This window comes from Notolabrus celidotus, chromosome 18 (genome assembly GCF_009762535.1).
Source record: "Notolabrus celidotus isolate fNotCel1 chromosome 18, fNotCel1.pri, whole genome shotgun sequence".
NCBI lineage: Eukaryota > Metazoa > Chordata > Actinopteri > Labriformes > Labridae > Notolabrus > Notolabrus celidotus.
In genome coordinates, this window is record NC_048289.1 from 30,672,133 (window position 1) to 30,696,055 (window position 23,923).

Sequence of the window (23,923 nt, forward strand, 5' to 3'; positions counted from 1 at the left end):
AGCTTTCATAATACTCTTAGAATTATACTGAAGTGAAGTCGGTAATACTGTGAATATAAATAATCTGGGAACATGCTGGAGACATACTCAGCGCTCTGATGATACTGTGTGGGCTGATTTTAAAGAAGTGGGTCCTTTAGATTGAGATTAAGATGTCTTGGTTGATATGAAAGGTGTCTGTCTGTCTGTGCAGGTAAAATGGTCGGTCTTCATTGGCTCCCCTGGATTAATAATTCAAGATCTGGATCAATCACAATCACTTCAACCAAGCAGGAGCAGGACATGTGTAAGTAATATCAATCCATCTTTATTTATAAGCGCAGAATCACAACAAACGTTCTCCTCAGACTCTTTCCAAACAGAGCAGGTCTAGACCGTACTCTATGTTCTATTATTAACAAAGACCCAACATCAAGACCGGATCAGATCCAGTCCCCTCTTACAGACAGGACTCAGTCTGATCTCATCTTAATCCACCATGAGCAGAGCACTTTGCAGCATTTAGCAAGTTACAGTGGCAAGAACAAACTTCCTTTAACAGGCAGAAACCTCCAGCAGGACCAGACTCATGTTAGACACACATCTGCTGAGACCGTGTTGGAGAGAGGGATAGAGGGAGATGAAGAGAGAGAGAGAGATGATAGTGGGGAGACGGATAGTAGTAGTTGTAGCAGCTGGAGTCTGGCACGTCCACAGCAGCAGAGATCCAGAGGAACCTACGAGACAAGGGAGCTCAGGGACTCCAGAAAGGTCTATGGTTAGTAAGAGTTAAAGTAAGTGAGGAGAGAGAGGGAAAGACAGGATCCCAGTGTGTCAGTCTAAGCCTATAGCAGCATAACTAAGAGCTGGTCCAAGCCTGATCCAGCTCTAACTATAAGCTTTATCAAAAAGGAAAGTTTGAGGCCTACTCTTAAAAGTAGAGAGGGTGTCTGCCTCCCAGACCCTGACTGGTAGATGATTCTTAAGGAGAGGGGCCTGATAACTGAAGGCTCTACCTCCCATACTACTTTTAGAGATTTTTTTCATCATTTAAAATCACTCCTTAAAAAAAATGAATGCATTTTAATTCCTTACAGTGTGGTTGCAAACAGATTAAAGCCTATACCTCGTGCAAAGGGACATTTTTGATATATATTTTTGTTAGTCAATCATAAATCCTTAAAACTTTATTTTCCTGTTCACTCATTTATCTCAGTTGCATCTGTATTTCAGATCATTTGACACGAAAGTGAAGAAGGCTTTAAGTTGTTTTTTGGATACTTGAAAAGCAGCGTGTCTCTCATTAGAAGAAGTTTTGATTTGACTGAACGGGCTCTACTGTCTGTAAAAACACAAACAGCTCATATAAAACATTGTTACCTCCATGAAATGTTAGATCACTCTACTGCTACCTTTTTTAAAATATATTATTAAAGCACTTTGTAACATTGTTTAGAAATGTACTATAGAAATAAAGATGAATATTATTAATACTTGTTGTTGTTGTTTATTTCAGCTCCAGCTTGCCTCTGCATCAGAAAAAACACAACGTGTCACCACGTCTGTCGGATCGTCGCTCTCTCCACACTCTTCTTGTGTCTGTTTGTGACCTGTGTATCACTTTCTGTCCTGTGTAAGTACAAGTCATGGTGTTATAGTCCTTTTTGTAATACATTAAACTAAACTTTACAGAAAGATGAACACTTGGACATGACCACTTTTAAGTCCAGACTAAAAACGTTCCTCTTTAACGCTGCTTACTCTGCTCAGTAATGGATGCAAAACCGTTTTTAAACCTTAGTTTTTATTTCTGTAACTACAAACTTTTAATTTCTCTTAACAAACTGAGTTTTAACTAAGTTTTGTAACTAAATTTACTTTCTTTCTTTCTCGATCTTATATTTTAAAATATTTGATGTTTTCATGCTTATGTTTGTTTAATGTCATATTTTAAATTGGGTATTTTCTGACAAGGGATGGCGTTATGGAATAAACCTGATATTGGATCTATTAGATGTTGGGCATACAGGCACCCTGTAGGGGGGTCAAGAGGTCTGAGCCACGACACAGTAAAGACTCAGTTGTGATTCTGTGTCCTGCGGGACAGTAAAGGCTGATTTATACTTCTGCGTTGAATCAACGGCGTACCCTACGCTGGGGGTCCGCGTAGCTCCTGTACCTACGCCGAGGCCTACGCACGTAGCTGACGTGCACCTCCTCCAAAATGTAACTCCCCGTAGAGCCGACGTGGACCGCAAGCTCTGTGATAGGTCCGCATTTACAACACTTCCGGGATCCCGGACATCGGCCGCACATCGGCCGTGTATTTCCTCTTCTCCTCTCTATTCTTCATGTAATCATGTCTGTATGATAAACAGCAACATGTATCAGCTGTAGATTAACAGAACACGCTCTGAATCTCTGTGGAAAAGTAAACAGAGATCGTAGCGGGACCGGAAGCAGGCGGCCGGCTATCAGAGAGACCACACTGCCCTCAGGCGTTTCGGCGGAGAATTGCTGCGCGACACGGACTCATCGACGCACAAGTATGAGGGGCTCATGTCTACGTCAGCCCCTGCTGCGTAGGGGCGACGCAGAAGTATAAATCAGCCTTAAGACTCTGCAAGTTACGAATTTCAAAGCAGTGAAGGAGGCTGATAATTTATAATAATCCCTCCTAATTTTGATAAATAATAAGACCCAACACTATTTATTATGTACGTTAAGTTACATAAGTACACAGAGAGAGAGAGTAGATCAAACATAACTGGCCGCATATACAGTTTTTATGTTTGAAGTGTTTGCTGTATGTTTTTGTTGATTGTTACTGTTCTGGTTTTTGTTTTTAACTCTGTAAAGCACTTTGAATTGCTCTTTGTATGGTGCTTTGTACATAAACTTGCCTTGCTTTGCCTTGCCTAAATCAATGTGATGATAACTAACTATAATGACCGAAACCATATTTGAGAAACATATATTTGATGTGTATTCAGATTTTTTAGTTTGACCCATGTCCCATCTGTTTACATGGAGGAGGCGGGTCTACAGACTTATACTGCAGTCAGTCAGAAGGGAAAAGCAACATGTTTAGGCTTCACTTGTATGAAGTTTAAAGCTACTGCATAAGAAAAAAGGAGGTAGATGATGTGTATTGAGGGGTAGCACAACCGTGTTAGAGGTGCAACACTGCCACCAAGTGGACGGGAGTGGAAGCAATTAAGAGGAGTCAAACCCTGTGGGATCCTTAGATTGATTCTGACCTCTCACATTAGTCTCAGAATAAAAAACAAACTATCTACCTTCTCCTTTAAGTCATCGGTGCCAAGTTCATCTTTGTTTACATTTCTTTCTCCTTACCTTTCAGATAACAGTGAGCCAGACGGTAAACCAGAAAAGAAAAGCCGCATCTTTGAGTACCAGAACGTCACTGACAGCCTCCAGGCTCTCACTAAAACAAACACAGAGCTGAGGAGAGAGACTGAAACTCTGAAGGAGCAGACCAGACTCCTCAACAGGACTTCAGCCAAACTGCTCTCAGTTAATCTCGCTTTGAGTTTGGAGAGCGCCGAGTTAGCACAGAGTACCTCTAATCTGACTTCTGCAAATTTACAACTCACACAAGAGCTGGAGCGACAGGTCCAGATCACCTCTGAGCACGAGGACAAGGAGCTGAACATGACTCGAACCATCAAACACCTGAAAGAGTCCAACACCCAGCAAGAGGAGGAGAGACGGCGACTGTCTGAGACGACCGGCCTCCTGAGAGACGAGCTGCTCCAGGTGAAGAGAGAGAATCAGGAGCTTCTGGAGATCAACGACAAGTTTCACATAGAAGTTAAAAACCTGAGTGAGAAGCTGGAGGCTTTGTTGAATGACGGCTGTGAGGAGCTGAACGTGCAGCTTCAGGAGAGAGTGACGGAGCTGCGAGAACAGAAGCAGAACCTGAGCAGGGTGTTGATGGAGGAGAGGGAGGAGGCTGCAGAACGAGAGGAGAGAAGGAGAGAACAGGGGGATAGAATGACGGAGGAGGTGAGGTCGCTGCAGGAGGCCTATCACTCCCTGGACCTCTACTGCCCCGTGGTTAATCACGAGACCAACGGTACAAATCTCTTTTATTATTCATATCTTCAACAGTCCCTGCATCACTGGCATTCAACAAATTAAAACGCACCTTTTCTGCAAACTTCACCAATCACCCTTTTCCCTCCCTGACTTTGTTTTGCTCTAACAAAGCTCTGGTGTGATAGTTTCTCCCAAATCCATCCAATTCAGCATTTCATGACACTTTAATATCCTTTTCTTGGCATCTTGACACCCAGACTATACAGGAAGTGATGTGAAATGATGAATCTGTGATGCACAATGACAATAATCCAATGCAAAGACGAGACATTTGCATGTTTGTGGGAATTCAACAATTTAAATTCATGCAACAAACCTCACGAAGCACATTTTTTACATCCAAATATCTTCTTTGACGTACCTTAGGAGCTCACTTGATATGATGCTCTGCCAAAAGTGATGCTAGAGGTCCTCTAGATCATGATATTTTGCAGCTTAGGTCCACGGACTGAGCTGCTGTTTGACGAGGAATAAAGAGTTAAGAAAAGATGCTGTGAAAAGAATAAAATGAGTGTTTATATAACTATGGTAACTTATACTGAGAGATGTTTTTGTCTTATTGTTTTTCCACAGAGCGAAGCTGTAAAAGGTGTCCGGACAGCTGGAGACACTTTGACTCAAAGTGTTACTACTTCTCCCCTCACACTCTCACCTGGAGCTCCAGCAGAGCCTGGTGCCAAACACAAGGGGGCGACCTTCTCATCATCAACAGTGAAGAAGAACAGGTAGAATTCAACAGAAGAAAACATGACTATTAAATGTCTGTGAAGGGTCTAAGTCATCCAGGTCATGGTAATCCAAAACTTGATCTGTAAGGCAACTGGACCAGTCCGGACACTGGACCAGTCCAGTTGCCTCACGGATCAAGCTTTGGATGACTGTAATAACAAATAAAACAGAGTGTAATCTGAGTTTTCTCTGTGTTGTTCAGAGTTTCATCTTTGAGAGCAGCCGGGCAGTGCAGCAGAGTGGCTCCAGGTTGTGGATTGGGATGACGGACGCTGAGGTGGAGGGTGACTGGAGCTGGGTGGACGGCGGATCGCTTTCTTCAGACGTACAGTAAGTCAGACTACGAGGACATTTTGATGTGTCTCTCTTTCAATTTACTCCTTTCAAAAAGTCTGTCCTCTCTGTCTGATCTCATCTTAATCCACCATGAGCAGAGCACTTTGCAGCATTTAGCAAGTTACAGTGGCAAGGACAAACTTCCTTTAACAGGCAGAAAACTCCAGCAGGACCAGACTCATGTTAGACACACATCTGCTGAGACCTACCGTGTTGGAGAGAGGGATAGAGGGAGATGAAGAGAGAGAGAGATGATAGTGGGGAGACGGATAGTAGTAGTTGTAGCAGCTGGAGTCTGGCACGTCCACAGCAGCAGAGATCCAGAGGAACCTACGAGACAAGGGAGCTCAGGGACTCCAGAAAGGTCTAAGACAAGAGAGAAGAGAGGGAGACCAGAAGAAAGAAAAAGAGGAGAATAAATGGTGAAGGAATAGATAGAAGGAAAGAACGGGATGAGAAAAGGAGACAGAAAGAATGAAAGAAAGAATGAATGAAATAATGAAGAAAAAGAAAGAAGGGATGAAAGAAACAAAGAAACAAAGAAAGAAAGAGAAGAAAAAGAAAGAAGGAAGGATGGAAAAAGAAGGAAGGAAAGAAATGAAGGAAAGAAAGAAAGAAGGAGGGAGGAATGAAAGAAAAAAAGAAAAAGAAAGAAGAAAAGAAAGCAGGAAGGAAGGAAGGAAGGAGAAGGAACGAAAGAAGGAATGAAAGGAAAAAAGAAATAAAAGAGAGAAAGAAAGAATGAAAGCAAGTAAGAAGAAAGAAAAAAGAAAAAAGAGAAAGAAGGAAAGAAAGAAGGAAGGAAGGAGGAAGGAAGGAAGAAGAAACGAAAGAAGGAACGAAAGAAGGAAAGAAGGAACGAAAGAAGGAAAGAAAGAAAGAAAGAAAGAAAGAAAGAAAGAAAGAAAGAAAGAAAGAAAGATGGAAAGAAGGAAAGAAAGCAGGAAGGAAGGAAGGAAGAAGGAATGAAAGAGGGAATGAAAGAAAGAAAGAAAGAAAGAAAGAAAGAATGAATTAAAGAAAGAAAGAAAGAAGGAGGGAGGAATGAAAGAAAAAAGGAAAAAGAATGAAAGGAAAGAAAGCAGGAAGGAAGGGAGGAAGGAAGGAAGGAGAAGGAACGAAAGAAGGAATGAAAGAAAGAAAGAAAGAAAGAAAGAAAGAAAGAAAGAAAGAAAGAAAGAAAGAAAGAAAGAAAGAAAGAAAGGATGAATAACAGACCTCAAAAAATGAATCTACAGCAGAGATCGAGAGGAACCTACGAGACAAGGGAGCTCAGGGACTCCAGAAAGGTCTATGGTTAGTAACTTTAATGGGACAGGAAGAGTTAAAGTGAGAGACAGGCAGAGAGAGGAGAGAGAGGGAAAGACAGGATCCCAGTGTGTCAGTCTAAGCCTATAGCAGCATAACTAAGACCTGGTCCAAGCCTGATCCATCTCTAACTATAAGCTTCATCAAAAAGGAAAGCTTGAAGCCTACTCTTAAAAGTAGAGAGGGTGTCTGCCTCCCGGACCCTGACTGGTAGATGATTCCAAAGGACGCATGCGTGAAGTATAACACCTCCTCTTACTGTTCCTCCAGGTTCTGGCTCAGCAGACCAGGAGTAGGAACTGAGCCCGATGACTGGAAGCAGGACGACCCTTCAGGAGAAGACTGCGGACACATAGACACCACCGAGGACACACACACGTCGTGGATGGACGGCTCCTGTAGGATTCCTTACAGATGGATCTGTGAGAAGAGCGTTTAGTTTTGTCCTTTAACATTTTTTTTTCATATTGTATATAAAAACAGATTATCTGAAGTTTCCCTCACTGTGACAGTTACAGATCTAAGACCACAGGAGTTGTTCATTTCTTACTTTTTTATTTACATCTACAAACAACTTGAGCAGACTTCTTTTTGTTGATACAGTTCATAACAAAGTTGATTCAAAATCCTTCAATAAAAACAAATAAGACATCAATGTGTTCTTGTCTTTTTAAGCTTGGGATCTGTGACCGGTTTTCAAACTCTTAATAGTGCAACTTAAAGTAGGGGTTTTGCTCATACAGTGAAAGTAAATACACACAGAGTGAATAAACATTTGCACAGACAAACTCTTCTCCATTCAGTGCACATATATAAAGTGATTTCAATGATTTAAACCCCTAAAATATAAAGTAGCTTCTTCACAGCTGTCATTGTGTGTAGTTTCAGGATGCTTCAGCTGCAGGATAAGGCTGCACGGTGATCATATTTATATTATATACAATTATGCCCAACAAATGCATGGAGGAGAACAAAACCAGTGTTTTCTGTCGATCCAAATGTTCTAACAGAAATAAATCTATTAGTTTGATGTTAATCTTAAACACAACATTTGCACAGATGAAACACTCACATGCTGATGCTTAGCAAACGTAATGCCCAACGTATTATCCAACTTAAACTTAGTTTAGGACAAAGGGTTAGAGGCCGGGTCACATCACCAACGAGTGGGGGGCGCCTTATCTGGGAGCAGGGGGGGAAACCAAGCGGCAACCTCCAGTCTAAAAATATGAGTCTAATGTGTTAGTGCTAATGAAGTATCTGATAGGAAATAAGTAACTGATGTAAAACAAGTCAAAGAGAAACCTATGTTGCCCCAGACATTCAAGGAATTTTGGTTGAGACCCCCTTCCAATTTAGTGACATGCATGGACAATGTTTGTAACCATTAGGCTAGCAGAGCCCAGGAGGGTATAGTAAATAACTAGAGATCAAGACAAGTTTGGGCTTTGCAGTAGGCTATGTCATTGGCTCAAAGACCTATAAAAGGTGCTGGACAACAGCATTCTGGGAGTCAGCAGATTTGCAGAGCTGTCTTCCAGGCATTCCGCGGTGCTTGTCCGATACTGGTATTGTTTTCTTGTAATAAATGTATTACTAAACAAGCAAGCCAGTGTCACGAAGATTCCTTCTACATCTACACATCACGGGCAGGGCAAGATACGACACTAAAAACTGAAGTTCATGGAGGATCCGCTTGAGGCTGGCTCCAGAAGTACCGGAAACCACATACACACCAATTCAAAGAAGACGATCTTTACAGCAGAAATAAACATGTTAACAGCCTGGTTCAAAAGACCAGTGTAGTCTGGATAGATCATTCATCGATCGGCACACACTGTACCGGGGGTGAATTTTTTCATAACGCTGTGATTTTGAAGATATTTAGATTACAAGTTTTCCAATGAGAGGCACAGCTGACTTGATTGACAGGCGGGAACACTGTAGATGTTGGCGAGGAGGCTCAAAGCCCGCCTCTTTACGTCACAACCGCTCGACAGCAGCAATATGGCCGCCGTTGACGATTGGCCTCATAACAGCGCTTCAGAAACAGATGGGTGACGTCACGGATACTACGTCCGTGATTTTGCAAATTTTGTTTCCTCCAATGCTGCTCAGGCCACATATTTAACGTGTTTTATTTGATCTATTTATTACATTTAAGTGTCTTATTGGGCTTATGTTTGATTTAATAATATGAAGACTTAAAGGTGACATATCATGCAAAATTGACTTTTTAATGGTTCTTTACCTGAAATATGTGTCCCTGTCTACAAACCCCCCGAGAATGAAAAAAATCCATTCTGCCCCTGTTCTGATTTCTCCACCTTTCTGTAAATGTGTGTGAAACCAGCCGTTTCAGACTTCAGTGTTTTTGTTACGTAACAACAATATCCGGTCTGTCACGGAGTCAGAGCTCGGAGCTTGTTCAGCCCATAGACTGTATAAAATACAACTCAACCCCTCCTCCGTTTTTCATTCCCTGCACACATGTGTGCTAACAAGGAGCTTAGGAGGGAGGCATGCTAGTTGTAGGCTGTCTTAATAAACACAAAGGTCGGTTTTACTCCCCACGTCTGCAGATTTGAAGATCTAGTGGATGATTTTTATTTGTCATGGATAAGTGCTAGCGCTAATTAGCATAGCCACATAGCTATATGTTCATAGCTGTAGCTGTAGCTGTAGCTTTAGCTGTGTACCAAGACACACGTCGACATACTGACAAATAAAACAACAAGAAACACTAAATCTGTGACCAATCCTTCAGAAAAGGTCCTGCTGCCTTTCTGGTAGAGGTCGGTTTTACTCCCCACGTCTGCAGATTTGAAGATCTAGTAGATGATTTTTATTTATCATGGATAAGTGCTAGCCCTAGTTAGCATAGCCACATAGCTACATGTTCGTAGCTGTGTACCAAGACACACGTCTACATATTGATAAATAAAACAACAAGAAACACTAAATCTATGACCAATGGTTCAGAAAGGTCCTGCTGCAGGCGCCTCTCCGTCAGGATCAGATTCAGAGGGTTGAAGTAACGTGATCTCTGAGCAGCCGTGTATATTCAGCCAACATGTAAACATTAGATCAACGTGCTGGAGAGCCGAGGCACATCCACTTCCGGAGGGGGCGTGGTCAGAGGGAAAACAGACTGTTCTGATGAGGAATGAAGAAGAGGACTTTTCAGGCAGACCAAAATCTGATTTCAAAGTGTTTTTTTGAGCATAAACTTTAAAGACATGTTTTGGGGACCTCCTAGACCAATATATGTTGATGAAAAAAGCGTGATATGTCCCCTTTAAGTAATGAAGATGTGTACTTTGTCCACCACTTGAAGGCACTAACCAACCCTGACAAAGTCTATTTTCTTTAGTAGCTTAAATATTAATCATAGCATGAATACAACAAGCCTTGTTTATCATACTGTGCGTCATTACATATAGTGATCGGCTATTATACTTTGGATTCCACCTGAGATCGTTGCAGGTGAACAAAAGAGTTAATTTTCAACCCTGCGTGAGAGGCATGACTGTGCAAAATGTGTTGCTAATGAAGCCTCTAGATTTTGAGATACTTTGCCGTTTGACTCGCTGAAAGCACTGGATGGAGAGTAAAGTAATCATCCACCATGGATATCAATCAATCAATCAATCTTTATTTGTATAGCACCAAATCACAGCAAACGTTATCTCAAGACAGAGCAGGTCTAGACCACTCTATGTCAAATCATGAACAGAGACCCAACTTCAAGACAGGGTAAGACTCAGTCTGACCCCACCTTAATCCACCATGAGCATTACACCTTGCAGCATTTAGCTAGTTACAGTGGTGAGGACAAACTTCCTTTAACAGGCAGAAACCTCCAGCAGGACCAGACTCATGTTAGACACACATCTGCTGAGACCGAGTTGGGTCTTGAAAGAGGGATAGAGGAGAATAAGAGAGAGAGGTGATGAGATGAGATATGTGTGATGGCTCTTGGGACTCTTAGCGTCTGCACAAAAATCCACTGGCAGTGCATTCAACAGTTGTTTGCATATTTAAGTCCAGATCAAAGTGGTTCACATCCTGATTGAAGGGTCAACATCACCGTCTCTGGAGTTTGGCTGAAGATCTAAATTGTGGCCTGCCAAATGTTAGTATTCATTTGGTATGCATGTGCAGCGACTACTCCTGCTTGGGTTTTCTCCTTCTGCACAGTCTCAAGCACAGACATCTTATTGTTCCCACCACAACGGCCGTCAGAATCAAAAGGATTGCCACCAAAAAGCCCATAACATCCAAAGAATAGTAGGCGTACCAGGGCATCTTGTAAGACTCGGTGCGTAAATGTGAAGCACCTTTATTCCTGATGACATACTCAATCCAGTAAATGGCGGTGTCCAGAGGGGGCATCGGTGTGTCCCGGTGCAGAGAGGAGAGGCGTTTCATGTTGTAGCTGTAGGACGGGTTGTGAAGAACTTCTTGTATCACTTCTAGGAAGCTCTGGCTGGTGAGTGTGGATGCGTCAACAGACTTGGCGGCTCCTCTTGCCTCCAATCTTAAAACGTTTTCAAACTGGTCGAACAGAAGGGGGATGCCTACGACTGGCACTCCGTGGAAGATGGCCTCGTAGATTCCGTTGGTGCCGCCGTGGGCCACAAAGGCTCTGACTTTCGGATGACCTAAGAGATCATTCTGGGGCAACCACTTCACCAGGAGGGTGTTGTTGCCCAGATTGTTTGGGGGTTCACCTAAATGCCTCCATATCACCTTTTGAGGGATTTGGGCAAAGGCGGCAGCGATTTCAGAGGTGATCTCTAGCGGTAGACCTTTGACCAGTGTGCCAAGAGACATTACGATGAATCCGTGCTCTCCTGAACTTTGCACAAACTCCTCCAGCTCGTCCGATAAAGCCTCAGAAGGCTTACACTGGAAGCCACCAATGTAGGCGATGTTCGGCATGGTGGGTCTGGGGAATTCAAAGACGAAGTCCACCCTAATGAGCCACATGTCCACTCCTTGAAGAAGATGATAGAAGTTCACATCTGGACCAAAGTACCGATCCACAAGTTTATCGTAATGAGGGCATACTATGTATTTGTCGATGCACATGTTGAGGACAAAGAAGAGCATGTTCTGGACTCTTTCCACAAAGCTCATCTTGTCCGAGGCGGCGTATCCTGATGCTGGAACATAGGATGTGGGAGATGGAGCCACCACAGAGTGCCCCTCTCCACTGGTGATCCATCTCACGTTAAACACAGTTGGCAGCTTAAGTTCGTGAGCCACAATAACTCCAACGGGCAAACCTGGGTCGGTCAGAACTATGTCGAACTGAGTGTCCCGGATGCTCTGCAGTAGAGTCTTGTTTTCAAGTATTTCCACCCCCACCAGGCTGGCTTGTTGGTGAATTTTTGACAGTGAAGTGAGCATCTCCCAGTAGAACTCCATAAAGGCTATGGGAGACCCCCCTGCTTTCTTAATTGCCAGCATCTTGACCAGGAAGGTTACAAAGAAGTCCTGCTCCTCTATGCAGATGGCCTCTGGTAGGGTGATGGAGATGGTGCTGTAATGTGGTTGGTTTTCTTTGAGGTACCAGCTGGAGGCCGTACGGACCACGGTGACCTCATGGCCTCTGGCGTGGAGGTTTTGGATCAGCAGGTTCATGTTGACCCAGTGGCTGCCGTCAACCGGGAACACCAGAATCTTTCCTCCCTCGACACTGGGACTCATCAGGAGGGGAAGACTGAGAGCCAGAAAGAGAAGTGACACTCCTGGGATGCCCCCCATGGAAACGAGTCTGAGGAGAAGAGCAAGCATGCATGGGTGTGAAACACAGACACAGTGGACTGCAACAACCTATAAGGACTAGTCTACCTGCGATCTATTTCACATGCATTATAAGTAGTTTCGTTTCAAGGAAGCAAAGGTGCTTTTATTTTGAAATCCAGCTTCAGTTCAGCGGTTCTCAGCGCCTGGAGCAAGGAGCAGGCTGTAAGCATGGAGTTGGGATTATGGACAAGTTTGAAGATTACTTCACCAATGTGCTTTCTTTTTACCTCGATGTGCCTCGACTACAAACTTCCTGCAGTCTTCCACAGAAGAGTCATGTGACGTGACGTTGTTGTGATTTGTCTGCCAGCTGATTTATAGGACAACAGGGAGCATGGTCGCCCTGCAGCTTCAGGTAGGACGACCAAACCTCTATAAATCAGCTGACAGACAAGTCGCAACAACATCAAGCAACTTTTCTGAGGTAGAAAGAAAACACACTCGTCTCACTATAATATACGGTGTCAAGTTTAAAGATCGTTCCCTCCTTTTTGCAGCAAACACGTTTTCACCGTGGATTTGGAGGAAAAGCTGCAAATAAACATTGTAAGAAAACCTGTGTGTGTCCATCTGTGCTACGAGGGAATTACATTATTCATAACTGTTATGGCCATGTCACACCTTGACAAATTAGCCAGTGTATAAAAAGTTGGCGCTGGGGTACGTTGCATAAGTTATAGGTAAGTCAGGGTTCCCACTCTTTTCCAGAGATCATTTTCCAGGACATTTCCAGTGATGATCAAGCTGGTATGATAGTCTAAATTGAGTTCCTAATTCAGTTCCTAAATAGTCTAATATGTTCCTCTCAGTGGAAGTCTACATTGAAGACATGCAGTCTATGGCTATCCATGAAATCATCTCTTGCTTAAAAACGATGGCAAATTAATTATAGAACAATGCAACCACAGATGCAATGTAACAGGGTTAAATGCAGTCTTAATTATTATTTCTTTATAATTACACAAAGTATACCTGTGTGTGTGTGTGTGTGTGTAGAGCCTCATTGTATATTTCTTTTTCCAAAAGTATTTTGAAGTGCAGCCTCGTCTTCCGGTCATTTTCTTCTTCGTTGGTATCTTGACCTTTATATTTGATTTGCCCCCTTCCCTCTCCCCTTTTGTATGTTATCAATCAATCAATCAATCAATCTTTATTTGTATAGCGCCAAATCACAACAAACGTTATCTCAAGACGCTTTTACAAACATAGGAGGTCTAGACCACACTATGTCAAATTATGAACAGAGACCCAACACCAAGACAGGGTAAGACTCAGTCTGACCCCACCTTAATCCATCATGAGCATTACACATCGCAGTATTTAGCTAGTTACAGTGGTGAGGAAAAACTTCCTTTTAACAGGCAGAAACCTCAGGCAGGACCAGACTCATGTTAGACAGCCATCATGCCTCGACTGAGTTGGGTCTGGAAAGACAGATAGAGGGGAGTAAGAGAGAGAGGTGATAGTGATGAGACGAGTCGTAGAAGCTGTTGCCGCTGGAGTCCAGCACGTCCGTATCAGCTGGAGTCCAGATCGTCCACAGCAGGAGGACGTCTACGGCAGCTCAGAGGAATCTACGAGACAATGGAGCTCAGGGACTCCAGAAAGGTCTATGGTTAGTAACTTTAATGGGACAGGCAGAGTTAAAGTAAGTGATGAAGGGGTTGGGGGGAAGAAGGTGAGCTAGGATCCCAGTGTCAGTGTGCCAGTTCCCCCGGCAGTCTAGGCCTATAGCAGCATGACAAAAGCTCTTGGGGAGAGGTAGGTGTCCGTCACTTTACTTTTCTGTTTCCATATATTTACTTATTCTATGTGTGCTTTTGTCCTGTATAGTGTTCCTATGTGTATATTAAACAGAGTTTACTTTTATTCCTTTTTAAAGTCATGGTTAAGCAGACTAACTGAACATGCACGTGCTGGTTTACGTGCACTGAAGGTTTAAGCTAGTCGAAATGTGCTTTCATCTGTGCAGGAGCGGAGGCGGGCTGCATACTTTATAAACTCTGAGGTTCTTGTCTGTCTGATTAACAGGTATGATTATTGTGTTTTATATCCTTTATGTGAGTGTAATGTTTATGTTATGGTCCTGATTTGTTGTGTGATTTGCCCTAACCCTCTCTCTCTCTGCCTGCAGGTTGCATGGGTAGGGGCGGGGCCGGTCTCCTCAGCAGTGAGGCTCATCAGGCACACCTGTCCCTGATCTGCTCATCAGCACTGGCTTCTTAAGCCACCACCAAACACTCCTCCAGTGCCAGATTATTCCTCTAGCCGCATGCTCCATGTCCCGTTGTAGCCTTGCTCCTGAGGAGACTCAAGCCACGCTTTTCTGTTTACTTATCTCGAGTTGTTTCCAGAGGATTGATTCCTAGTTTTTGTTTGTGAGTTTTTGATAGAATCTTTTTTCCCTTTTGGGTGATTTTGTGTTACTCCTAGTTTTGTACTTTTTCTCAGTTGTTTTTACCTGCAAGGCGCTTTTTGTTGAACCTTGGTTTTTGCTTAATAAATACTTTTTCCCTGTACTCTGCATTTGGGTCCTAGTCCTTTGCTCAGGCCGTAACAGTTCATGCTTGTTACGCCGCCCTTTTGTATGTTATCCCTTGGGGAGAGGAGCGGAGGCGGGCTGCATACTTTATAAACTCTGAGGTTCTTGTCTGTCTGATTAACAGAGAATAAACGCAGAACAAACGAAGTCCTGGTGTTGGTCGTCAGTCAACTTTAAACAAACACAACGCAGATTTCCACCGGTTACAGATGCACAGCACTTTATTAGTGCAACCAAGCAACAATGATGGCCAACTCTCATCTCAGCTTTCTCTTTTCTCAAAAAATATGAAATAAAATGAGCTGAGTAAAAAACAAAAGAGCCAGCAAAGGACTCTGGAAGCTGCCTTACTGAAATAGATAAATAAATAATAATAATCAGAGGATCAGAGCATTAATGACCTAAATAGAACTGAATGACAAAAATGTCCTCAAATGTTGAATGGGGATGTGTTTTTTTTAACCTTGTCAGGTCGCACACAGTCATGTTGGAATCATTTTTCAGGACATTTTACTTGTTCTCCCATTTTCCAGGTGTTTTCCAGTCCTGGAAAACTGGTCAACTGTTTTCCAGGTTTTCCAGGATGCGTGGGGACCCTGTTAAGTTTTGTATAAGTTAAGAGCCCGCTGAATCATGCGGGTATACGTCGTAGCATGGCGAGTAAAGGCTGATTTATCCTTCTGCGTCGAATCGACGGCGTAGCCTACGCCGTAGGTCCGCGTAGCTCCCGTACCTACGCAGAGGCCTACGCACGTAGCTGACGTGCACCTCCTCCAAAATGTAACTACGCGTAGAGCCGACGCGGACCGCAAGCTCTGTGATTGGTCCGCTCGACGGCTTTGTCTTTCCCGCATTCACAGCACTTCCGGGATCCCGGACATCGGCCACACATCGGCCGTGTATTTCATCTCCTCCTCTCTCTTCTTCATGTAATCATGTCTGTATGATAAACAGCAACATGTATCAGCTGTAGATTAACATAACACGCTCTGAAACTCTGTGGGAAAGTAAACAGAGATCGTAGCGGGACCGGAAGCAGGCGACCGGCTATCAGAGAGACCACACTGCCCTCAAGCGTTTCAGAGGAGAATTGCTGCGCGACATGGACACACCGACGCACAAGTATGTGGAGCTCATGTCCGCGTCAGCACCTGCTGCGTAGGGGAGACGCAGAAGTATAAATCAGCCTTATGTCTGCAGCATATGGATCATACATCCGACATACGCCTGCCATAAGTTGTAGGTACGTTCTGCGATGGTTGCCACATGCTCACACACGTAGTGCTGTGTGTCTGCGTGTGTGTGATTGTAAGAAGCCTTGGGGCCTTCACTCAGGGTCAAACAGCAGAGCCTCTGAAACAGAAGCTGAAGCCAGCATGTCGGAGTCTGCTGGTGTTCAACGATAAAGCTGCTGTTGTTGAATTCAATGAAGTTCAAAATGTGACGTTTTTTAAAAGCACTGCAGTCAATAAGTGTGACTTGCTGTAAAGAGCAGAGGCTGTGTTCCTGCTGGTTTCACTCCTCTGACACTCTCCACGGCTCATCATCATCAGAGTTTTTAATAACACACACCTTTTTTAATCACCAATGAAGAGCATCTCATTTCAACACGTAGACATCGTCATTAACGAGCCGCAGCCTTTGTACACACTTCGTCGTCTGTGCTTTGCACAAGTGGACTGTAGTTGGGCATAAGTTATGAATATGATATGAATACGCCCAAAACTGAAAAGAACATCAGCGTATGTCAGCGTTTTAGAGGCATTTTGATACGTCGGGAAAACGCTGGCTAAATCTTCAAGGTGTGACACGGCCATAAGTCTTGATATCTTCAGAATAGATGAGTCTATAAAAAAATCCTGAATAAAGAATTGAGCTTCAGACATTATGACGTTAAATTTTGCTCTAAAAATGGGTGCTAATGGTATATCCTTGGTTTTTGGAGCCAGCCTCAAGTGGACACTTGAGGAACTGCAGTTTTTGGCACTTCAGCACTGGCCTGTCCAGTTTGACTGATTAACAGCTTAACTTGAAAGCTCTTTGATTACCTTTTCATGTTGATTGATCAATGGCACTGGAATGTCACGTCATGCATTTGGCAACATAATGTACAACGCAGCTGTAAAGGTTTCAAGATCACATTTAGACACAGACTTGCTGAAAGCTGGGGATTAATTTGGGACTTTATATGCATTTACTGAGAGGACAGGATGGTGGGTGGAGTTAGAAACAGGGAGGAGAGAGAGGGGAAGGACTTGTGGCAAAGGCTTAAGAGTGGGAATTGCACACGGGCCGCTCTACATGGCGTGCAAGATGTCACCACAGAGCTGCACCAGCAGTCCCTGAAAGAACAATCTGATAATATGTTGAACAAAAGGACTGAAATCAACATCAAGATTTATACAAACGGTCAGTCGTGCACACTGATAGCTGCAGCCTGCAGTACAGAATGTGCAAAGTATGTCCTGCAGTGTTTAAAGAGTGACATGCTGCAAAAGATAACAATGATGTTCTCCTTTAGCTGCAGCACAGCGCGACTTTAATGCTACTTTCAATGGGATATATTTCATGTTCCCAGAAGAAGGAATGAGTGCAGGATTATGCTACTGTTATCAGCTATATGATCCATGTTTTTAAGATGAAACAAGTAGCAACAAGTGTTATGCATTTAAGCGTTTGTGTTCCCTGCATGGTTAATATGTAAACCAGAGGATCATACAGAAACCAGGGGTGACTGGAAAGTTGCTTTAACAGATTAAAGTCCAGGGGAATGCAAGCACAGACTAATTCCTGGCAGTATTTTGCTTTCTAATCACATCATCTGTGTTTAGTCGGGACTTCCTGGCAGACTCACAACACTTAACAGGATCTGTAATCAAAACATGCCCTGGAGGGTCCAGTTTCCTCTCTGCACGTCTATTGTTGACAGAGTTAGAGAGGGAATCTAACATTTTACACAACTGAATACATCAAATACAAGCAGCTGTTCAAAATCAGTCTTGCACAAGTCCAGAGATCTGAGTGTTTTCTCTGCAGGGCTGCTGCAAAGCTCATGCATTGTAGAAGAAGGAGAGCTGCTGCCTACCTTGAGTTCCTGAAGCAGTGGAGAAATGTTCTTTGAGTCACGTCAGGACGAGCGAGCCCGGCGTCTGTTTGTAAAAGAATTCAAACTCCAACCTGATGACTGTGTTACATAAGGAAGTGAGGTTTGCGGGGGTGGGGGTTCAACAAATGGTCTTCAGATGTATGTGTGTGTGTTTTGAAAGGGGAGGAGAGGGGCACTGCACTCCCACTGAGCCCGCCCTTCTCTCTCTTAGGACCACACATACACACACACACACACACACACACACACACACATACACACACACACACACTGCTGTAACATAATATTTTCCCAAACACTTCTTTGTCAGAATCGAATCTGTCCTGCTGCGGCCTGCACAGCGAGCTCATCCTGCACAGCTACTTAGTCTAGAAAAAGGGAGGTTTTGAGATCCTGAAGTACTTTGTATTGTTTCATTATTTAACATGTTTAGTTCTTTGATGAAGAGGAAAATATTCAGTACTTTTACTGCAATTCACAACAAGAAATGACGGTTTAACCGCCTGTAAAGTTGCAGGGTGTGAAGTTATGTTCATGTTGGATTTAGCTTTTGATTCCAGTTTGGTCTGCACCACCATCTTCTGGACCGGCAGGGTGAAACTGGTTAACTGGAGTGTTTTATGTAAGATTGACTTTTGTGCATCCAACTGTTGTTAGATAAGAAAGTTGGAGAGAGGCTGGACATGCAGGGAAAGCATGGGGAATGGCGTGCAACAATTTACACTCTTACCTGAGTGTTTTGACTAAAAACAGCTGGAAACAAAAGTCCTGAAATGGCTAAGTTCATGCTCATAAAACCAAAACAACAAACTGAAAGGTGCAAAAACTACAACATGTCTTTCAGTGTTGAGTATCTGACGACAGAAGACAGCACAAGCAGAGTTTCAGGACTAATCTCCCAAAAAGTATCAAGGCTACGCTGACATATACAGTCTATTGTAAATACTGATACTTATGAAACAATGATTGGTAACTTCTGAGTCAAAATGGTGACAACAAAAAGACCAAATTCGACCCTTTCAGCATGTTTCAGTTCCTTTACTTGGAAAGCTGCTTCTGTCACAACATTCATCACACACTCAAACACAGTTAACAGACGGTTTTAAGTCATATCTCAGAAATTTAGCAGCTGAAAGTGTCCACAGGTATTCATCATATACTGTTTTATAGACACTGTGCAGATGTAGAGCTCCCCCTGCTGACTGGCTGCAGTACAAGTCAGATGGAAGCATATCAAACTTTAAAATCAAAATACTTGAATATCACCTTTCTTTTGAGATTTAAAACCTCTTTTTCAAGAGTGACCTGGCCAAGATGTCAGCACAAAACAGGTAACAACACACAACAAGCACACAAAACAAATCCAGTTTAGTGCTCACTGAAGAAGGCTTTAAACTAATGATCCACTGACCAATGTGTGACTACGTCCAGTTTTAAAATATAGTCGATAGAAGGGGCTCCCAAACTTTTCAGTCTGCCACCCCCAAAATATAATAACAATAACAATAACCATCTTCTCTGGAGTGCTCTGCTGCTGCTGCTGACAGGAAGAAGCTGAACAGACTGGTGAAGAAGGCCAGCTCTGTCCTGGGCTGCCCACTGGACCCTGTGGAGGTGGAGGCTGACAGGAGGATAATAGCAAAGCTATCTTCTCTGATGGACAACACGTCACCCCCCCTCCAGGAGACCAGAACAACACTGGGTAGCTACATGTGTGTGTGATTTTAAGATATGCTTATTTTTTACCTAATTAATCTTAATTTTAATTGCTAATAACTTTTTAATAATTGTTACTTTATAGGCTCTTGTTTGCTTTATATATTTTGTTAAATCACAAGTCTCCACTCTACCTGACTGTTAATTCACCAGGCCACACCTGATCACCTAAGCCAAGCCCCCTACACTATAAAAGCCTGCACCCAAGCCTTTGTTACTTTCAAGTTACTTGAAAAAAGATGGCTACCTTTCAAAGCAAGGACAGGATATCAATGAATATAAAGTTATGTGCCTGTAGAAAAGAAAATGTTGAAGCTTATGCCCCTTATGTATGTATGTACGTATGTACATATATGTATGTATATGCATATGTATGTGTATGTCTATGTATGTATGTGTGTATATGTATATATATATGTATATTTATTTTATTCTACTGGGTTATTTATATATGAATTTATGTATTTTCAATTTTTGTGTTTTGATCATCTTTAGATAACCCTTTCTATTTTTTTTTCATTTCTATATAATTCACTTTCCAATTTTGTATGGGTGGAGGGTCACAATGTCAAAAAAAATAAAAAATAAAAAGTGTGTCAAAAAATGTTCGAACCTGTAAGAAATGTATATCATGTATATATAACATTGACACAATAAAGTATTAAAAAAAAATAAAATAAATAAATATGGCATCATGGATAAACTCAATATCACAAATAAATCCGTAAAAAATTAACTCCTTAAAAAAAATTTCAGACATGAGTATGGGAGGTAGAACCTTCAGTTATCAGGCCCCTCTCCTTTGGAATCATCTACCAGTCAGGGTCCGGGAGGCAGACACCCTCTCCACTTTTAAGAGTAGACTTCAAACTTTCCTTTTTGATAAAGCTTATAGTTAGAGCTGGATCAGGCTTGGACCAGCTTTTGTCATGCTGCTATAGGCCTAGACTGCCGGGGGAACTGGCACACTGACACACTGGGATCCTAGCTCACCTTCTTCCCCCCAACCCCTTCATCACTTACTTAAACTCTGCCTGTCCCATTAAAGTTACTAACCATAGACCTTTCTGGAGTCCCTGAGCTCCATTGTCTCGTAGATTCCTCTGAGCTGCCGTTGACGTCCTCCTGCTGTGGACGATCTGGACTCCAGCTGATACGGACGTGCTGGACTCCAGCGGCAACAGCTTCTACGACTCGTCTCATCACTATCACCTCTCTCTCTTACTCCCCTCTATCTGTCTTTCCAGACCCAACGCTGTCGAGGCATGATGGCTGTCTAACATGAGTCTGGTCCTGCCTGAGGTTTCTGCCTGTTAAAAGGAAGTTTTTCCTCTCCACTGTAACTAGCTAAATACTGCGATGTGCAATGCTCATGGTGGATTAAGGTGGGGTCAGACTGAGTCTTACCCTGTCTTGGTGTTGGGTCTCTGTTCATAATTTGACATAGTGTGGTCTAGACCTCCTATGTTTGTAAAAGCGTCTTGAGATAACGTTTGTTGTGATTTGGCGCTATACAAATAAAGATTGATTGATTGATTGATTGATTGACATGATTTAAAAGAAGATACAGATGTTGCTTTAAGGAAGTTCCTGCCTTTATAGGTGCTTTAAAAGTGAAAACCTTAAGTTTTTCTTCTTGGTATCTACCCAGAAGGATGTTATATGACCAAAAGGAACGAGTCTTTGTAGACCTCTGCATATTACAGGCTAAAAGAACAATAGAGCAGTAACATGGAAAAACAGTATACAGTATAAACAGAGTATTACACTGTGGTTTAATGAATGTCTCTGTGCTTGGCTCTGGAAAAGATAACATACACACTAAAGGACAAACAAGAATTATTTGAAGACATCTGGGGCCTCTTTATTACTTTTCTTCAGGATAAGGATTTGTCACACATCTTGAACTAGGCTGGGAAAGAGTTGGCAATGTCTGTAATTGTGGTCGTTTTTGCAGAAACTGTTATTGGACAGAATATTTGTGATAAACAAACCAGCTATGGTAATGTACAGATAAAAATAATGTAACATTTTGTAATTAAGTTTTTTTTTTTTTTATTGTATATGTGTATATATGTGCATGTGTATGTATATATAATTTTTATTTATTTTTTCCTTAGATTTTCTTTAATTGTAATTGTGTGTCTTTGGAAATGGTTAAAAAACTCAAACATATTGTGTTTAAAAAAAAAAAAAAATTAAAACTTTAAAATCTCTTCTAAAAGCAACGTGCAGCCAGTGTAAGGTCATTAAACAGGAGTGATATACAGTCATGGCCAAAAGTTTTGAGAATGACACAACTATTAATTTTCACAAAGTCTGCTGCTTCAGTTTTTATAATGGTAATTTGCATATACTCCAGAATGTTATGAGGAGTGATCAGCTCAACTGCAATTAATTGCAAAGTCCCTCTTTGCCTTGAAAATGAACTTTATCACCAAAAACACATTTCCACTGCATTTCAGCCCTGCCACAAAAGGACCAGCTAACATCATTTCAATGACACACAGGTGTCACACACATTAACACAGGTGTGGGTGTTGATGAGGACAAGGCTGGCGATCAATCTGTCATGATTGAGTGACTGGACACTTTAAAAGGAAGATGGTGCATGACACCATTGTTCCTCATCTGTTACCCATGGTTACCTGCAAGGAAACACGTGCAGCCATCATTGCATTGCACGAAAAGGGCCTAACAGGGAAGTTTATAGCAGCGAGTAAGATTGCACCTCAGTCAACCGTCTATCCAATTATCAAGAACTTCAAGGAGAGAGGTTCAATTGTTGCCAAACAGGCTCCAGGGCGCCCAAGAAAGTCCAGCAAGCGCCAGGACCATCTCCTGAAGGTGTTACAGCTGCGGGATCGGGCCACCACCAGTGCAGGGCTTGCTCAGGAATGGCAGCAGGCAGGTGTGAGTGCATCTGCACGCACAGTGAGGCGAAGACTTTTGGAGGAAGGCCTGGTGTCAAGGAGGGCAGCAAAGAAGCCACTTCTCTCCAGTAAAAACATCAGGGACAGACTGATATTCTGCAGAAGGTACAGGGACTGGACTGCTGAGGACTGGGGTAAAGTCATTTTCTCTGATGAATCCCCTTTCCGATTGTTTGGGGCATCTGGAGGAAGGCTTGTTCGGAGAAGACGAGGTGAGCGCTACCATCGGTCCTGTCTCTTGCCAACAGTGAAGCATCCTGAGACCATTCATGTGTGGGGTTGCTTTTCGGTCAAGGGAGTGGGCTCTCTCACAATCTTGCCTAAAAACACAGCCATGAATAAAGAATGGTACCAGAACGTCCTCCGAGAGCAACTTCTCCCAACCATCCAAGGGCAGTTTGGTGATGAAGAATGCCTTTTCCAGCATGATGGAGCACCTTGCCATAAAGCAAAAGTCATAACAAAATGGCTCGGGGAACACAACATTAAGATTTTGGGCCCTTGGCCAGGAAACTCCCCAGATCTTAATCCCATTGAGAACTTGTGGTCAATCCTCAAGAGGCGGGTGGACAATCAAAAACCCACAAATTCTGACAAACTCCAAGCATTGATTATGCAAGAATGGACTGCCATCAGTCAGGATTTGGTCCAGAAGTTGATTGACAGCATGCCAGGGAGAATTGCAGAGGTCTTGAAAAAGAAGGGTCAACACTGCAAATATTGACTTATTGCATGAATTCTGTGTAATTCTCAATACAAGCTTTTGATACTTATGAAATGCTTCTAATTGTATTTCATTATACCATAGAAACATCTGACAAAAACACCTAAAAACCCTGAAGCAGCAGACTTTGTGAAAATGTAATATTTGTGTCATTCTCAAAACTTTTGGCCATGACTGTATATATGTGCATGTGTATGTATATATAATTTTTATTTATTTTTTCCTTAGATTTTCTTTAATTGTAATTGTGTGTCTTTGGAAATGGTTAAAAAACACAAACATATTGTGTTTAAAAAAACAAAAAGTGAAAACTTTAAAATCTCTTCTAAAAGCAACGTGCAGCCAGTGTAAGGTCATTAAACAGGAGTAATATAGGTTGCTTCCTCCTTCGTGTAGCAGCTCTGCAGAAAGTTAGCATGTGTTTGTGTTTCCTGTTATGAATTAACCTGCTGCTACTGATGCTTTAACTGAGAGATGTGATCATTAATGAGCACAGGTTCATTTGAAGAGGGGTGCATGATTTATATCTCCCAGTAACTTAATAAAACACAAACAGCTGATCCAGCGGTGATCAGCTGACGCGTCATCACAAACCGACGTCATCACGTGACGCT

At 42.6% G+C, this 23,923-nt stretch overlaps 2 protein-coding genes across 2 annotated transcripts; one reads left to right on the top strand and one right to left on the bottom strand.

The window, feature by feature from the left end:
• The first annotated feature begins 186 nt into the window (after positions 1-186).
• Positions 187-7,129, top strand: LOC117829826 (C-type lectin domain family 10 member A-like). The gene is made up of 6 exons (XM_034707535.1): positions 187-286; positions 1,496-1,612; positions 3,344-4,078; positions 4,675-4,826; positions 5,033-5,160; positions 6,745-7,129. The coding sequence occupies exons 1-6, from the start codon at positions 199-201 to the stop codon at positions 6,911-6,913; spliced, it is 1,389 nt and encodes a 462-aa protein (XP_034563426.1). The 5' UTR covers positions 187-198; the 3' UTR covers positions 6,914-7,129.
• A 3,224-nt stretch (positions 7,130-10,353) lies between these two features.
• Positions 10,354-18,063, bottom strand: LOC117829825 (UDP-glucuronosyltransferase 1-2-like). The gene is made up of 2 exons (XM_034707534.1): positions 17,916-18,063; positions 10,354-12,256 (listed from the first exon to the last, which is right to left on the bottom strand). Exon 2 carries the CDS (start codon positions 12,244-12,246, stop codon positions 10,642-10,644), a length of 1,605 nt encoding a protein of 534 aa, XP_034563425.1. The 5' UTR covers positions 12,247-12,256; positions 17,916-18,063; the 3' UTR covers positions 10,354-10,641.
• Positions 18,064-23,923: the final 5,860 nt, after the last annotated feature.

Coding starts and splice junctions, on each gene's coding strand:
- LOC117829826 (XM_034707535.1), top strand. CDS start 199: ATGGTCGGTCTTCATTGGCTCCCCTGGATTAATAATTCAAGATCTGGA. Junction 1,613..3,343: donor TGTATCACTTTCTGTCCTGT/GTAAGTACAAGT, acceptor CTTACCTTTCAG/ATAACAGTGAGCCAGACGGT. Junction 5,161..6,744: donor TCGCTTTCTTCAGACGTACA/GTAAGTCAGACT, acceptor CTGTTCCTCCAG/GTTCTGGCTCAGCAGACCAG.
- LOC117829825 (XM_034707534.1), bottom strand. CDS start 12,246: ATGGGGGGCATCCCAGGAGTGTCACTTCTCTTTCTGGCTCTCAGTCTT.